At 42.3% G+C, this 18,713-nt stretch overlaps 1 protein-coding gene and 1 pseudogene across 2 annotated transcripts; one reads left to right on the forward strand and one right to left on the reverse strand.

Moving 5' to 3' along the window:
* Positions 1-2,071: 2,071 nt before the first annotated feature.
* On the reverse strand, positions 2,072-6,872 carry LOC117966289 (insulin gene enhancer protein ISL-1-like; annotated as a pseudogene).
* A 4,754-nt stretch (positions 6,873-11,626) lies between these two features.
* On the forward strand, positions 11,627-18,259 carry LOC131721051 (testicular haploid expressed gene protein-like). Of its 2 annotated transcripts, none has more exons than XM_059014083.1 (7): positions 11,627-11,716; positions 12,175-12,247; positions 13,248-13,303; positions 15,383-15,449; positions 16,434-16,560; positions 16,851-17,031; positions 17,599-18,259. In XM_059014083.1, exons 2-7 carry the CDS (start codon positions 12,186-12,188, stop codon positions 17,844-17,846), a joined length of 741 nt encoding a protein of 246 aa, XP_058870066.1. In that variant the 5' UTR covers positions 11,627-11,716; positions 12,175-12,185; the 3' UTR covers positions 17,847-18,259. The 2 variants fall into 2 exon arrangements, with proteins under 2 accessions (XP_058870066.1, XP_058870067.1); XM_059014084.1 differs by having other exon boundaries at positions 11,636-11,706.
* Positions 18,260-18,713: the final 454 nt, after the last annotated feature.

The following is an 18,713-nucleotide window of genomic DNA, read 5'->3' on the forward strand; positions in this document are numbered from 1 at the left end:
AACTATTCCGCTTTGTAGAGCTAAGTTGCACGGTCTGCAACGGTGCTTCCCGCGCGTAGGAGCCGTTTACCCTGCTGCAGACACCGTTCCCCTGTACTGGACTATTGGGGCAGCCTTGCACCAGCACTGACCCCTACCAAGCGCGGGAAAGGGCTCCCGAGATCATTAGTGCACCTGGCAGGAGGCAGGGGGAGTGGGGCGGCTGATAGCGGCCACTGATTGGTCGGGGTTAACAAACACTGTTGTAAGGGTTGTGGGATAAAGCGGCAGTCTGCGTGCTGTGGGGGTGGAGAGTGGGAGAAGTACCCGTGTAACCTGTATTGCTGACCTGCGTATCCGGGGCTTATGCAAAGTAAAAGTGATTGCTGCTTTTGAAGAACTCCTGTTCCACCCTTCCGTTCTGACCAAGGCGTTGCAATATCTATTAACAACAGGTTCCCGCTATAGTGCGCTAGCTGTTTGGTTTACGGGGTGTGTTTTCTATGTGTTTTTTGGGGGAAAGCTTTGTTATAATAATCTGCAATTCTACTTTGCGTTTCGTTGCCCCATAATGAATGCGTATGCATATTTTCAAATGAATTCAACAAGTCGATTACCAGTTATAAGACTCACAAGCTTTTATAGAAACAAACGCCCAATAATAATAATAATAATAATAATATGACGCCTGCCAAATAAGTAATAATAATAATAATAATGAGCAGTTTAAAATGATTATAATTATAAACGGACTCTGACATTAGAGTCCCAAGATCATTTTTCACGGAATTTAGAGACAGTTTGAAAAGCAGTTGCTCTGCATTCTGAATCACCCTAGAAGAATTTCCCCACTGATGTTTTATTGCTGCCACCAAGTGGCGAAAACGTGGAATTGCATAAAGAATCAGTCACTGTGCATACAGAAGGCCCATTCGACTGCTCAGTGTGTGACAAAACTGCATAAATGCATCTTTATTTACACAGAAAGTGCTTGAACTAAACAGCAGCAGCAACATATTAGATGCACAGATGCTCACACAAGACTAAATGGCAAGATGCAGTAATTATGTTTAATACTCCATATTAATGATGCTTATAAATGTCATGCCATGCGTTACAGTATTTATGCAATAACATTGAATTCATTAAAACAAACAAAGTTTAATAATGCTAAGCACATTTCAGTCATTATCAGACACATTTCAACAGCCCAAGTGCTTTTAAATGTTTAATATCACGGTCATATACGAATGCATTTTAAATCCAAATACTATTGATTCAATAATATTCAAGAGATGCAGATTTTTAAATTCAAAAAGGAATTCGTGCACGATTACATAAGAATCCGTTTTGATTGTAGAATGAATCCATAAATAAAAAAGACTGCCAAAAGAATGCATTGTGAATACAGCAACAGGGTTCGTGTTTTGAAACAAAGTGATGATGGTGGAGGCGAATGTAGCCACGGCACTGTCAAAAACGTGGGTGTAATTCCGGACGGTGTTTCTGCGTGGCTCAGTTTAACCGAATGGTCCATTTGGAAGCGCAGTGGAGACTGTCATCGCCATTTGCTTTTCATCTCAATGAGAACAGAAGTTACAGCTGTTCCCGGAAAGTCAGCTACGGAATCCTCAGGGCTGGATGAACTGCGGTTGTGATTGGTTGGCTGCCTGGCTTATGATAGTGTAGTTTATGCTGGTGCCTCTAGGTGGCGCATCACCCGGAACAGGCGAATTTGAATCAGTCCATTCTTTTGAGAAGCTGACCTATAAAACAGGAAAATATTTATACAATGAAATAAAAAAAAAATATATGAAGCATTTCAACTTTTATGTCACAATAATCCTAAATTACATTTAATTGTTAGTCAATGTACTTCGTTCTCTGTCATGTATATTTTTTTCATAGTGTGATGATTAAAGAAAAACAATACGATGAGGCATGAGGATCAGTGTAACAACAGGACTCATTCACACACATGTATTTACTGGTGTTTGCGATCACTGGAGCAGCAGAGCAGCTCCAGAGAAGAGCTTTGTTCTGTTTAATGAATCCACTGGCAGAACCATGCTGTCACATGACTGCTCTTCTCTCACTCTGCAGGAAGGGCCATTTGGGTCTCCTGACCATCCCTAGATAAGGTCAGGGCCAGACAGGCGCTGAACCAGTGATACCAGTATACCAGTGCACCCACCAGCTTCAGAAACAGCGTCTCCTGCTCCTCCGACAGCAGCGGCAGGCCGCTGAGCCGTTGCCACGGCGACTCGTAGCGTTCCACCCTGAGAGGGCTGCGCGGGAAACTGGCATCCTGGGGCTCCGGACTCGAAGCCACCAGCAGAGTGGCACCCACACCCTGCAGCGTCTGCAAGAGAGACAGCAGAGATCCTCATAGTATACTGGGCAGCCTTCATCACAGACTGGGCTCCATTCAGATTAACCCTCATCACCTTTTGGACCCCCAGCACTACAATTGTATGCTGCCATTTATTTTTCATTTCTCACAATTTGCTCCTCTGACTTTGTCAGAAACTATGTCTGCAATGTTCTTACAGAAAGTTATGATTCAATTTTTTTTTAAGGAATTCATATTAATTGGGTCCAAGATTTTCTGCTTTCTCCGCCATGCATGCTGCTTTACTATTCTTAGATTTGTTTCCCCCAAAACAGAGACTGAAACTACAAAGGTGATTTCCTGAAAATCTGTTGGGCTTCTGCAATAAAAACAAGCTTGATTCATGAGTAGTCTCCTATAGGTCATCAACATGGCAACACGTCGATATTCAAGATATACAACAGCAGATGTTCTGCAGAGGATTCGAAATGATAAAAGTATAAAGTATCTTGAGATTCCTAAGATTTGACAACAAACAGACAAGACAGGAGAGAAGAGGAACTGATAAACGAGCAGCAATCCGTGACGTCTGAAAAATGTTTGCCTGCAGGCTCAAGAAGGCGTCCTTTCAGACAGTAAACTTGCAAAGTATGGCATCAAAATATGGTGGAACCACGATGCAGCTATTAGTGTTCGTCTGCAAAACCCAAGGAGTATTCGTCAGCCGGGAGTGAAGCCTGCCCTGGAAGGATGTTGGCCAGCAGGCAGCGACCCCCAGTCTGGTTGAACGAAAAAGATGTTGTGTTCAAGTGGATCCCAAAGAGACTCCCACACCACCGTCACTTGAGTTAATGTTGGTTTTCATAACCTTGCAGCAAAATGCAAAAACTATGTTAACTGCACTGTGCTGTATATATAAAACAAAAAGGTTAGGATTGAATCGTGACAGAAGCGTTGGCATTTCAAATCCAGTTCAGCACTACCCAGTCCCCCTTACCAGCTGTCTGACCCTGGGCTTGCTTAATCCAATGTGAGCGGTGCTGTATATTGGGCTGTGTGGCTTCCCTTTCTGCAAAAGCTTAGAAACACTAAAAGAAGCTTCAACGCCAAGCATTTCGAAGACTTTCTCCATTTCTCCAAAGTCACCGTGCAGATTTACCGTCAAACTTTTCTAAGGGTATTACTGAGAAGACATGTCAATCGTCATATTATGCATGCATGTAAAAAAAAACACACACAACGCAAGCATTGTAAAGATGAGCGAGGTATGGTAAAGCATATTTAAAAAAAAACATGACAAACCAGGTCAGGCACATGCTTAGTATAACCATGGAACCAGCATGAGGGGTAACTGCGTATTTGTTGTGCTCACCGTGTTGTCGCGGGGGGTGAGTGGCTCTTGCCTGGCCAGAAGCAGCATCCTCTTCTTGTCCTTACACCGCTTGTTCTGGAACCAGACGCGTACGACGCGGTGGCTGAGGCCGGTCACCTTGACCAGCTGCTCCTTGGCCAGCGCGTCAGGACGCGGGTTCATCGCATAGCAGGACCGCAGTGCCAGCAGCTGCGGCTCGCTCAGGACAGTGCGCACACGGGCAAGTCTCTCCCCGCCACGGAGCACCTTACCCTCGCACGGGCTCCCTGAGAACAAACAGCCGGGGAGAGAGGGGAAAGAAAGAGCAACAGCACGGTCAACTTACGACTGTGTACAAGGATCAGTTGAGTTCAATGGAATTAATATTAAACACTGTCATTTAGTTAAAATGAGAAAGGTGTGGATTCAGTACAAAAATGTAGCGCTGCCTTGTACATGTAGATACATTCACACTATATATATATATGGTTAGTTTGTTTGTTCAAAGTCAGTTTTTATGAATGAAATCAAGTTTGTTGCTGTCTTCCCATTGAAACAGTGAAAGAAGGTTCCTGAACATCAGACTTTAATTTGTTCACAGAAACTTTGAAAAATAAAAAAAACAAACATATTCTTTGAATAACTCAGTTAAAGCTTTGTGAATAATCCTTATCAAATTTTACTACTGTATTTTTGCATGGTATTTTTGCACAGCATTTTTGCACAGTATTTTTGCACAGTATTTTTGCACAGTATTTTTGCATGGCATTTTTGCACAGCATTTTTGCACAGTATTTTTGCATGGTATTTTTGCACAGCATTTTTGCACAGTATTTTTGCACAGTATTTTTGCATGGCATTTTTGCACAGTATTTTTGCATGGTATTTTTGCATGGTATTTTTGCATGGTATTTTTGCACAGCATTTTTGCACGGTATTTTTGCACAGCATGTTTGCACAGTATTTTTGCACAGTATTTTTGCATGGCATTTTTGCACAGTATTTTTGCACAGTATTTTTGCATGGTATTTTTGCACAGTATTTTTGCAGTTTTCCCATGTTTTTCCCTTGGTTGTATTATTGCATTTACCACAGTTTACTGGTAACATTTTAGTCTAGGGATCCGTTATAAGGAATTATAAACAACAGCAAAATATAAAGACAGACAGACAGGCATAGAAGGACAAAAAGAACGGAAAAGGGAGACAGACAGACAGACAGACAGATAGACTATGGGCTGGTTTCACAGACCATGATTAGCACTAATCTTGGATTACCTAATGTAACCTTAGGTAACATAGTCCAAAATTAGTGCTTATCAGGGTCTGTGAACCCAGCCCTATAGCCGTCATAACTATAAACAATAGCAAAACAAAACAATGGCAAAAGTGTATAAAATAGTGTTATTATTTCTAATCAAATTCTATAATTGTTAATAGCATAATTAATAACATGTTTATAATCACTATTAACTGACCTCTAAACTAAAGTGTTACAAGTTTACCTTGGTTTGCCATGTTTATTAATAATCTTTACCATACCTCGTTATTCTTTACAATGCTTACCTATGCTTTATTACACATTGCTTTTACTGTGCTTTACCATGCTTAAACTGTGTTGTATTACACTTTGCTGTGCTTTTACTTGGGAAACTCGTATAGGGGTCGGGCCCCTGTTGTGAGCTGTATTTCTCTTCTCTCGAGGGCACAGCCTGTGAGTTTCTGAGTCCCTTCTCTTGCTGAACATGCTCACCTGTTAGCCCTGGCTGTGGGCTGCCGGAGCCCCCCTCCTCTGGGCTCTCGGGGATTGGCTGCTCAGTCTGGCAGTGCAGCCCTCCTGGCTGCAGAGTGAACTGGTCTCCAGGCAGGAGCTGCCGAGCACAGACCACACAGCGGAAGCAGTGCCGGTGATAGACACGCCCCCTGGCCTTCAGAACCAGGTCCGAGGGGAGGATGGACCCCCCGCACTGGGCACACCTTGCTGTGAACATCCTGGAACACAGCACAACACACACCGGTACACTGAGCACACCAGGGCAATGCTTCCAGGACTCACCGCTGCCAAGCACAGGGGATAATCCCCCAAACAGCTGCTAAACCCCAACACAAACATACAGCACTGTATAGACAACAAACAAAGGACCAGCATCAGAAATCACGACAGTAATATGACTTAGAATACATAGTGAGAAGTAGGGAACTCATGCTGTGCCTATGCTCCTTGATGTCTGAATGCCTGCATCTCTGCGTTCCAGTGTGTTTGTGGGATTTCATATCTTTGTGTCTCTATGCCCTATGTTCCTGTGGCCCTTTGTCCCTGTATGCCTGTGTGTGTGTGTATTCCTGTGTGTCTGTATGCATGTTTATGTACGCCTGCTCCTACCTGAGGTAGTCCTCTCTGCAGAATGTCCTGCCGTCTCTCAGGAAGCAGCTGTCCCTGTCCTCCAGTCTGCAGTGGCACTAGGAGCAGCGCAGGCAGGACGCGTGCCACTCCAGATCGGGGGAGACGTGCAGGATGAAGGGGTCCCGAATCTGCAGCCCGCAGCCCGCACACACCGCCCCTGTGCCACAGAAACAGGCTTACTGCACACACAGCCCTCGTTCTCTGATTGAGAACCTCACTGACGGGTAGACGACCAACAGGGTAAAGTGCATCAGTGCTCGGTGCAAAACACATGTTTAGAAGCTGTATGGGGAACGAGAAGCTGCCCTGCCAAGACTTACATATTGAAATATAGATTTACTTTAAACCATTAACATTAACAATTACACAAACAGTGATCAATGGGGAAACAGTACTTTAGTGCTGTTTAAAAACATTTCCTATAATACACTATAGTATGTACGTTAGTGTTAGGATAGTCGAGAATTTGCAGCTTTTAAATCGGTCACTTTACCCATAGTGTGGTACAGTGCCACAAACACAGTCAGCTAGACAAACACTAGGAAAACACTGGGCTGTACTGTAATGATGGAAACAGCAAACTTTACAGCGAGATCTGTCTTTGTAAACGTGACCCTTGTATCATATATTATTAATAATAATAATAATAATAATAATAATAATAATAATAATAATAATAATAATAATAATAATAATAATAATAATGAGAAGAATCATAAATAATAATACTAAAACTAGTACTATAACACAGTATGCTTACTGAAAAATAATGAACTCACTTTCTGTTGAATCTGCAGCCTCTCCCATTGATCCCAGCTGTCTTCCTCCCCTCCCAGACTCAGCTACAGAGCTGCAAAGCCTGTACAATGTTGCGTTTCTTTGCTGTTTGCCGGGACGGGGATAGAGCTAGACAGTAACCCGTTCCAACAGAGAGCTGATCCAGACTTTGTGATGTGAGTCACTTTTATACCTCTGGCCCCCTCCCGACACACACTCTCACACACGCACTGCCTTGCCACCTAATCTATTAGGGAAATGACAGTGGCGACCAGCTCCCCACCCCCTCATTAGGGAAACAAAAGGAATGCAGCCCGCCCACCAAGTTATTAAAATTAAAACTAATTTGTCCAGCTGCTTGTCGGGTGCAATACAGAGTGACAGCAAGGACTCTGAGGAATTATTATCAAAGCATCCACCCTGTTTAGGGCTTGGCTCAAAACAAGCGTGTTCTTGAATCAGATCATACTCCAGTAACAGCGCCAGGGGAATAATAAGCACTGGTTTTGTTGGCTGTGTGTCTGCGTGGTTAATTGAGCTGATTTTAAAGAATATATTGACTCAAAATATTCTATAAGAGTCCTGCGGCACGGTTTGGTAAAATGAAAAGTGAGGTATGAAATAAGTATGGGAAACCACGATAGTTTATGGTAAATTCATGCTAAGCTGCACAATTACTTTGCAAATGTACTATTTATCAGCTCATCTAGTAGTGTCAACTCAACGCACACTGTTTTGCTCCATACAACATTTTGATTGATGCATTTATGATGGCACATACCTCTGCAGCCGTCCTCTTCCCCAGTCCAGAGGTGGGTTGGGGACAGGGATGCGCGCCAATGTTTCCCATGAGACACAAATCACGAGAATTTCCCCCCCAGCAGCCGTGGTGTGCGTGAGTGTCTGTGTGAGACAGTAACGTGAGCACAGTGCATAAATCAGCCCCCTGTGCCCTTCAGACTGCAGATGAATTGCCCATCCAGAGCCCCGCTCCGTCTGCCTGGGCAGGAGGTCAGCAGATTTACGAAGGGAGAGTGGATCCTAGCGAGACCCGCACAGTCCGTCACAGGGAAAATGGACACAGATTACCAGCCCCCCCAGCCCAATCTCTCTTTCCTACTTTCACCTGAAGAAGAGACTGTTGAGATCTTGAAAGCTTCTGATTATTGTTTAGTTAGTCCAGTAAAAGATATCACCTCTCCTTCTCTTTGTCTATCATCTCTGGACTGATACAGCTCCCATTTCATCTATCATGCAATACTAAAAGAAACTTAAATTGAAATGAGTGATGTTTTAGCTTTTTATAATGTCTGATTAAAACTGTTTCAACACAGAAGACATTGAAAAAAAAAAGTTGAAATGTTTACCATTGAATTTATGTTTAAGTTGCTCTTAGTATTTTTAAATTTAGCACTATTGGGTGTTTTATATATTTATTTTTTTTATGCTTATGCTATTTGCTTTACTGCAACGTTAAATACGTTTCACATGTTTGCTTTTGCTTTCAATTCTGCTTTCTGACACTTAGGGTCAATTGAAACAGTAGTCTAATAATTCCAGGTCACTGTTTTCCTTTCGAATTGCTGAGATTGATTCTGGTCTGAGACACTGTCCCCTGTCCCGTTGAGTATTGCTGGTTCCGGGTCTCAGCCTTCCCCACCTCACTGTAGAGTGTGAGAGTAATGGGCCGCGTCGTGTGATGCACCTCCTCTGACCCCCGCAGGAAAGACGAGGTTACAGACTCTAGAGCTGCTCTCACAAAGCAGCCTCGCTCTTTTGTACAGCGGTTAAGAAGCTTGTGTGGGGAGTGTGCAGTTGTGGCCAGTATCTGCTACAGTGCTTCACATACATGCACCCTCACCCCACGCTGATCAGCTGCATCCCAGCACCTACAGTGCCTTAACCCCTGTACAAAGCTATGTTTTAGCTTGCTTTTGGACTGTATACTGCTTGAGGTGGATGCCGCGAAAGACTCTAAACTCATATCTCTTGGGTTGTACTGTTACTCACACTTGTAATTACATATTACAGCAGCATTCACCTTTAAAAGAAGCATTCACCGGCAGGTATTAAACCATTCACTACTGTGTTGATTTCAAAACAGGAAAAGCTGTCCTCCCCTCACCTTTACAATTGAGCACCACTCACTGGCAATTAACTTCTGCACTGAGTGATTTAAAAGCCGATTGGAAGCGGATTTTCCACTCATCCAGGGCGCTGACATTTTGACGTTGGTTACACTTTCCTCCTCTAGAGAGGTGCACAGGGGACGTGTTTTTCGGATAGAGAGACACAAGGTACAATGGAATCTGGCTATAGAAGAAGGATCTGTTAAAGTTACAATGAATGTTCTTGACACGACACCCCAAAAACACAAAGAAAACCTGTAATATTCCAAGGGGGCTGGTTTCAGTTCTCAAATCTATCTGTCCTGCCCCATCTACCCTGGCTTCCACAGAGCTGGGTAAGAAAGCCAGCTGCCGTCCAGTTTCCTATAACAGGAAGGGTTCATTCATCACTGCCAGCACATTTACATCCCGTGTTTAATTTTTCTCTCCTGCATGCAATATAGTGTTATTGTTATTATGATTTCAGGGGGGCTGAGAGCTGATCAGCGTTTGCAAATAAGAAAAATGTAAATCACCTAGCTGTATAGACGTTGACTTTCACTCTCTGTGATCGAAGAAGGGGGCCTGCATCTCCTGCAGCCACTGGAGCCGTGATTAATATACATACCTAATGCAGGGTTTTTTATATGCCTCACAAAATTAAAACACATGCCTCTTCATTTTCACCCCCCTGTTTATATTAGGCAAAGTGAGGAGGGAAGGGCTAGGAGCCTTGGAGCCAGCAGAGTAAATTGCTGGGCGTGTTTCCCTGCCTGATCAGCATATATATTTATCACTTGGCCGCGGCGCCATTGGGCTGCTTTTAATTACTAGCAATGTGAAGTGTCGGGACGGAGCTGTTAGGAGCGGGGGGGTGGGGGGGACGTCCTCTGCTTGTTACAGACCTGTCACCGAATATTAAATCAATTTCATTAGGGCCGGGGGTAATTTGGGAACCGAATAGATTAAAGCCCTGAAAGTTTGAAAAGAGAAAATTAAGAAACTTCGGATAGAGGATCCACGCAAGGTCAAACGCAAGAGTGTGAGTGTGGGGGGGGGGGGGTGGATTAAAAGAACAGCTTATTCAAATAAGGGACAAGTATGGAACAAGGATCCATTCCTAGAGATATGGGCAAGTCCTGCAGCCTTGGACCAGATCTCGCCAGATCTGGGAAGCTGCGCTGGGTTGACCCTGGTTAGTAATTGGATAGGGGTCTGTGATCTGGTGATCTGATATTAACATGGGCCATACGCGTGTCAGTCTTGACTATTCTAAAATCAATGAACCAGCAGTGGTCTCCTATCTGAATCTCAGTGCTGTAGACCTGTGCTCCTGTGTAATGTACCGGCACCTCCTGGGTATCCACACCCTTGCACCCGCTCACCAGCAGCTGCTGTAATATTCAACAGGGGCCGGTTCCCCTCTCGGCTCCCCAGGTCACCACTTAACCAATGTCTCTTGTCGGTCTTACAGTGCCAAAAACGATCCGATTTGAGTGAGTCACACTTTACTTTATTTTTCCATGTAACCCCTAATCCGATTGTGATGAAAGCTGATACTGTCGCTTGCTTTGTTTATCTGTCTGTTTATTTGTCTGTCTGTCCATAAATGTGTCCATCTCTACGTCAGCCTTACATTCTTGCAAATATCGTGAACATTGCTGCTTATTAAATTATGATGAAACTTGGTATTTACATGGTTAGTTGGTCTTACAGTAACTAAAAAGATTTGATTTGTGTGTGTGCATGTGTTTGTGCATGTTTGTTTGTGTGTGCATATGTTTGTGTTTGTGTGTGTGTCTGTGTGCGTGTGTTTGTGCATGTGTGACTAGCACCGATACTCTCCAGGTCCAGTAATCAGATGAAACATTGTCACCAGCGACAGCACAATCTCTTTTCCTGCTGGGCTACTTTACCATTCCCTTATCTAGCAGTATCAGAGGCGGCTGTTTGGACTAGTATAGGGGGTGATGATATGACCACACACAAAGAGTATGAAGAGTCTCCCACTTGAGAGAGGCTGATCAGTCCAGAGGAAAGGATCTGCTTCTACTTCAAATGAGCCATGGTCCTGGAGATAAGGATCTGATAACCCTCAGACACACAAACTGTACAGAGTTTACAACCCCCTGGCCTGTGGGAGTCGTATACATTCTGCTGAGGTGCACCATAGCATGCATATTAAAAGCACAGTAACTACAAAGCTATTATTATTATTTGTTTATTTAGCAGATGCCTTTATCCAAGGCGACTTACAGAGACTAGGGTGTGTGAACTATGCATCAGCTGCAGAGTCACTTACAAATACATCTCACCCAAAAGACGGAGCACAAGGAGATTAAGTGACTTGCTTAGGGTCACACAGTGAGTCAGTGGCTGAGGTGGGATTTGAACCGGGGACCTGGTTACAAGCCCTTTTCTTTAACCAATGGACCACACAGCCTCCAGAGGCAAGCATGGTTTAAAACAAGCACGGTGAATTGCCATTCCGTTGTGATATGAAAATCTAACATTCTTTAATAATCTGTGTTAGCGTTTCAGAACTTTAGAGAATGCATTTTATATACCAGACTCTTTCTACTTCAAAAGAATGTAGGTAACCGCACCTGTCACATGACGGGGGTCTGGCAGCAACAAAGTCATCCAGGGAACCTGCGAATTCTTTGTGTTGCCAAGCAACAGTGTCTCGCGTCCACAGTTACCCAGCGACGGGTAGAGTTTTCTGCAGAACGCTGTATCGGCACGGGAGAGCAAAGGTAAACACAGGTACTGTACCTAAACAAATAAAACACGCCTTTGGTTCGTAAATCCTTTAATTGCATTATCTGCAAATTAAACATTAGCTTGAATACTATGCAAAGTGATAACGTGCTTCACAACAATGCGGTGCCTCGCTATCATCAGTTATTTCTTAGCTAATGGTAATGTAGGCCTATTTATAAAATATAGCTTATGTGTTACTACTTTATAGTACGTTAGTGCAAGTAAAACATTGTATTAATCAATGTAGAATTGTATTTGTAGAATTAATTAATTCTGTAATTTGTATTGATTTAATTAAACATTTTTTGCACTGTACTCGTGCTGTATTCGAGAAAGTACAGAAATTGTGTACAGTATTTATCATAAAAATCTCTGACAAATACATGTATATTTCTCATTATGCAATAATAATAATAATAATAATAATAATAATAATAATAATAATGTAACTGATTTTCCAGATTAATTCGTAATGGAAACTCGGATAGATGTTTTGGCCAAGCCCAAAAAGAATTTCCTGAAATTCCCAGACAGGTAAAAAAAAAAAAAAAAAAAAAAAAATCGAGAGAGAGAGAGAGAGAGAGAGATTTTGTGTGGGAAGTTGGCTGTTTTGATCAAAGTCTTTATAATCATATACATGTTTAAGATGCATATCTCTATAAACTTACATAAGGTGCATTGTACTTTATATTTATATTTAAAACTCAGGAACTTCACTTTTCCTCACTTTCAATAAACTGATTATATTAGTGAACTGCACATTTTAAACCAGTTTCCAATGGATCACAGATTACCCATCTGTGCACAGTTGACTTGGTTTACTGTACAGTTAGTTTACATTCTCTCAGTCGTAGATTTAGGGCAGCAGTGTGGAGTAGTGGTTAGGGCTCTTGACTCTTGCCCGGAGGGTTGTGGGTTCAATCCCTGGTGAGAGGACACTGCTGTTGTACCCTTGAGCAAGGAACTTTACCTAGATTGCTCTAGTAAAAACCCAACTGTATAAATGGGTAATTGTATGTGAAATAATGTATAATGTGATATCTTGTAACAATTGTAAGTCGCCCTGGATAAGGGCGTCTGCTAAGAAATAAATAATAATAATAATAATAATAATAATAATTTAGCTGTAGATTGGAACCCAAATTTTCCTGCAATTGAAACCCACTTCTTTACTTTGTAATACAATTGGCATGGCCCAGTATTTAATTGCAGTAGTAGGAGGTTATGATATTTTTCACTCTGTTATAGCACAAGAATTGCCTGTTTTTAAATGCATGTCTTTGTTGACAGTGATCTCCCTTAAACAAGTTTACCGTAGTAAAAGCATAGTGAAAGCATGGTAGAGCATAGTTACGCATTGGGAAGCCCAGAGCATAATATTTTTAAAGCATGGCAAACCATAGTAAACTATGTTAAATGCACAGTGTAGCCAATGCAGAAGCATGGGGAAAACTACAAACCTACTGTGATAATTCTTTCGAAGGATAACGCTGTCCTGTAAGCTTGTTTTACAGTGTGTGTGCTTTCTTTGCAGGCATTCTGTATACTGGCTGGATAACATGCCTTCACAGAGGGCTGCAACTACCAGTGGTAAGGAGGCTGGCACAACGCAGTAGTGGGTTGCAGACTGGCATGCCTCATTTTAGCAACTTTCTGGCCTCAGTTTTAGCAGCCATGCTCTTAAAACCCATATAAAAGTGAACCACAATTAAAGCATAGCAAAGGGTAATAAAGCAAAGGGAAAGCATGGTAAAGCACAGGTAAGCATTGTAAAGACCAGCGAGATATGGTAAAGCATATATTAATAAACATGCCACAGCAGGGTAAACTATGGTAAATGCAGAGTATAAGCATGGGAACAGCATGGAAAAAGTACACAAATACAGTGGTAAACTTTTATAAGGGAAGAGAGGGAATGACAATGCATTTAAAGAGAAAGTCGCTTTTAACTTTCAGTAAAGCTCATCATGTTTGCTGTCATTCCTAGTGGTTCTGATTGCATTTGCTTAAATACTAAGGGGCAGATGTAAGTGGGACTTTAGCGGTCGCTAAAAATGCGGCTTATATAAAGAGTGTTTTTCACCTGGCGTTCTGCACCCGCTGTCAGATTAGCACTTTGCCATCATTAATCCATTTAAATGATATTGAAATGTATTCAAGTGAAGAAAAAAGCATGGAATTGGGTGGGGATCTGGAATACTAACTGGGCACAAACATTGCAGTGAGATGTAAGGATTTTGCCTTGCACTTGGGCAATTGCTCACCCTGCAAAAACTTTGCACCTCCTCTGACAAGGTGCAAACCATTGTAGAAGCAAGTAATTAAGAGCTGCATAAAACCACACACCTTCAGAGACCTGTGATTGGCTTCAGGATGGCTGCTGTCTGTGGTCCTGATGCGGCGACGCTTGGCTCTTGTTGAGGACAGGCAGGAAAACCTTCGGAGGAGAAGGGCAAGGCGGAGATGCCAGGGTCACTTTGTTTGGGATGGGTTGTCCTCTCCGCTTGCCTCTCCAGCGGTGATGCCCTCCTCCTGTTCCTGCTGCAGGCCTGTGCTGCGTTGCGAGTTTCGCTTTTGTTTGCCACCGCCGGTCCTGCCACCTTTTCATCACCTGGTCTTCCAGGCAACACTGACAGCATTGACTTTCTCCACTATAGAGGACCATATGGCCTCTTTGATAGCATAACTGATGTTGGATTTTCCTAATAACTCACTTTCATGCTGAGTGACCTCAGCTGTAATGACACTCAGCTCCTCCTCTGAATACTTTTCTCTTCCGTGCACCAACAGGACTTTGCTGCCATTCCTCTGACATATTTTTTTGTTTGGTTTGATTTTCGTGCTCCACAAATCGCATCCAGTGCCTGCTGCTCTCTGCACTCCTAACTCCCCTCAAGTCTGGGCTGTAAGTGCGGCCGCTAAATACCCCGCTGCACAGGCGGCGCTCATTGAGACCCTCATTATCATGATTGCAGCTCTTCATTTACGCGTGTTGAGTAATTTGCATTGCTCTTAAGTTTACATAGGCCACAGTGCAAAATAATTGCCTGGCCTCCATTGTTGTCACAGCGCCTATCCTTATATGAGCCCCTAAGTCTTTTATTTTGTTGATGTTTTATAAGTCTGTGCTCAATTGCATCTTACGCTAGATCCACCGAAGTGTCTTCATAGAACTAAGAGGTCTAGGGATCGGACACTTTGACTCATGTTTCCTTTATTTATTTTGTTATTTTATATTTATATTTTTGGCAATAGATAGCTTTAGGTCATGCTGGTGCTTATTAACATAAATTATTACTAATATAAAGAATAGTGATTTATTTATTTAATAATCTCAATAGATGGGACACCCCAAATTAAAAAATCTATACAACATATACATGATTCACAATGTGTTAATCAAATCAAAATATACTGTGTATATATATATATATGTATATATATATATATATATATATATATATATATATATATATATATATATATATATATATGTGTGTGTGTGTGTGTGTGTGTGTGTGTGTGTTTTTTATAGAGTAAATTGAACAGGGTACAATGGTAGTCAATATTGTCATCCCCTCCCCCCAGTGGTCCAAATAGGTTCTCCTCTACCCTAATAAAGTGTAATACCATCTCTTTAAAAGGATCCTGCTCTCCTTCCTTTTTCAGTATTAACACCTAGACTGTCTGAATTGAGCCAGTTCAAAGCGCTGAATACGAAGTACAGCGAGGATAGGTGAGCCTTTAGATGATTATTATATATATATATATGTGTGTGTGTGTGTATATATATATATATATATATATACCTTACTTTTAATTATTTAGTTTTTCCTGCTGTCTATAAAGCAAATAGGCTTGGTTATGAAAGAAGATGTTAAATGTCAGGTTATTGGTTTTGTATTTTTTAACAAGAGGGTAATGGAATGAATATATGGGGGTGTGACAGGGTGGCGTCACGGCCCAGGCTGGCTACCGGCAGGAATTACACCAAGAGATAGAAAGCTGCAGGTTTGAGTGCGTACGCGCACGTTTATTTAACAAAATAACACAAAACACAGGAACAAAATAAACACGGCATGAGGGACAAAATAAAAGGTTTAAACAAAAGAATAACTATGTGTAGGCTGGGCATTAGCCTTCACTACCATGCTAATAAACAATACGAAAATCACAGCACAAACACTCGGGCTTTCTGGATCTTTATATACATGTGGCCACTCCTCAATTATCTAACTGTTGAATGGCCAAACCTGTGATGCTGGCAGGGACAGATTTAACCCTGTCAAGCTTACATTCCCACACACACACTATTTACAGCAGCAGGGCTTCTGCCACAGGGGGCCGTCGTGCCCTGCTGTCTCAAGATCTGGTTTATTGGTGGAGAGTTAGATTCTCTACCCAGGGAGCGCGTGCTCTTCCAAATGACCTGTATAGCACCTAAACACTGCAATTCCAAAGCGTATTAAAGGACTCAGATTTTCTTCAGTCTTAGTTTCCATAGTCTGACCTTTGCAACCGTCTCAGCTTTTGATGTTATAGCATCGGTTTGTCTTTAAATTTTATAGTAAATTGGCCTTTGCAGCTGTTTTGTTGCCTGTGTTTTATAATTTTTTTATCACAGTAGTTTTGTGTTATATAAAGGTATCAAGTTTTTTTTCAAAACGGAAAGCGCTTAAAAATTGGAAAATTGTTGTTGGTTTTTTTTTTCACCTGTTAGACGCTCTCCCATATGGACAGTGAGTGCAGCTGCTCTTAAATCCACGGCTACCAAAAGACTGGAGGAGCTAGCCCAGCCCAAAGCACTTAGCCAGGAGTGGGAGCCACAGCGCTTCGTTTACTCAGTAGTAAGTAACAGTCCCACTTATACGACCATGATTCCCCCTTCTAAAACTTCACCACTGTAAACCACCATTGTTATCTTGCAGTTATCCTCCATGCTTTCCCCATGGTTTTGCATTTATCATACTTTGCCATGTTTTTTAGTATGCTTTATCAGGGATGGCAATAAGACTCCCATTGCATAGCAGTTTGATCCATTCCTGGTTTTGCTGTGAGTTTAATAAGACTGAGCTCGTTACCTGTAGTCAGTGGCTAATCAAGCTCATAACAAAACCTGGAATACGTGAAAATGCAGGTGAGCGAGGCTGTGAAGAGTGCAGTCCCCAGCCCACGCATTCTCCAGCTGGCCCGGCCCAAGAGGCGATACCCCCCTGTGGCTCGTGAGTCTCTGATCTGGAGTCCGGAGCAGGGAATCAGCATTGTCACTGAGGCAGCGTGCAGCGCCGTCGCCACTCCCCGGCTCCAGGACCTAGCAAGTAAGCCATCATTGCGTTAACTACTGACTTTTTTTCCTTTACAGTAAAAGTGAATTCAGCCCTTGTTTTTCTGCTGTTTGTTTTTTCTCTGTTTAGCAAGTGCAAATGCAAAGACCATTTCTTCCTTTTTTTTTTGGAAAGAAATAAAAACAATCTGAGCAGTATAAAACAAGAGAAGAGTTGCTCAGAGCAAAAAAAAAAAAAAAACACCAGCTCTTTGCTGTAACTAAATCGTTCCTTGCTGGTTTCATGCACTCGTTGCTTTAATATACGGCTTTAAAGTCATCTGGATGAGATGATTGAAGGAGGTATTCAAAGTGATTCTCAACAGCAATAACATCACGCTAGTTAAGATAACCGTTACAGTTGATGCATATTTCATACCCACACACCAGGTTATTTTGATGTTGTTGCTTGAACTCGTCATGTGGTAAGATTTGCTGTAAAATTGCCCCTGCAACGGCTGTAGTTACTTGAAAAAGTAACACAAAAAGCTTGTGGGTCGGTATCATGGCCCCTGGTCACCTGCCCAAATCCATCCAGCGCTTCCTTCTTCTTTTCCTCCAGCGGCCAAACAAGTGCACGCCCTGTTCCTCCCGGAAAAGCCCACGGCATGGCCGGTCCCTGAAAGCGCCATGAAGGTCGTGGCTAGCGATCGCGTCCACATGCTGGCCAAACCCAAAGTACAGAAGGGAATCTTCGAGGGTTACGACCCCTACCTAGTGACAGAGACCGCCAAGCAGGCCCAGGCGTCTCCGAGGGTCCTGGAGCTCTCCATGCCACTCCCACGGAAAGTGCGGCACAAGAAGATCTAGGAAAGCACCCAGGAAGAGGCAGATTCAGTCGCTGGTTTTTACAATAAATTTCTGTGTATGAAATGCCAGGTGTTCAGGCTGTCTTACCTCATGACTGCTACACAGTGCTTTAGTTCGGTTTCACAGGACCCCAGTTAGCACTAATATTGGACTACCTTGTGTTATTTTAGGGGTCTGTGAAACCAATCACTAATGTTTAGGTAAATTAGTCTGATATTAGTGCTAATCATGACTGTGTGAAACCAGCAGTTCAGCTTCAACTAACATTAGAATTGACTTATTCTCTAATAAAACATCTCTGTTTTTCCAGCAGAAATGTTTAGTATGAATGTTTGTTAAGCAAAGTGACAGCTCTGACAGTGTAAGCCTTTTCTCTGCTCTTTCATAATTTTGATACTGTAAAAAAAAAAAAAAAAAAAAGTTTGATGGGTAAACAATTCGTTGTATTAGCCTGGTAAAACAAAGGAAGCCTGAGAGGTATGGTAAAGCATATTTAAAGAATGGCAAAACAGGGGAAACTATGTTAAATACATAGTACAACTATGGGAAAACTGCTAAATTACTGTGCAAATTAATTTTTATAACGGGGGGCTCTCGATAAGCAGCACAAGTACAACACGACGATAAGGGAGTCGTGAACATGGTATTGCACAGAGGGCGATTTTTAACCCTCATGGTTTAAACCTTTCACCTGTTTTTATTTTTTCAGGATTTTTTTTCCAAAGCCCACAGCATCAATCTCAGTGTCATTATTATTTCATATTCAAATATTAAATACAACCTTATTGATCTGATCTGCCCATACATACTAGAATATATTAAATATGATGCATTCCAACTGAACCTGAGAATTCGAGGCTACATCGT

The sequence above is a fragment of the Acipenser ruthenus genome, chromosome 47, assembly GCF_902713425.1.
Source record: "Acipenser ruthenus chromosome 47, fAciRut3.2 maternal haplotype, whole genome shotgun sequence".
In the NCBI taxonomy this organism is placed as follows: Eukaryota; Metazoa; Chordata; class Actinopteri; order Acipenseriformes; family Acipenseridae; genus Acipenser; species Acipenser ruthenus.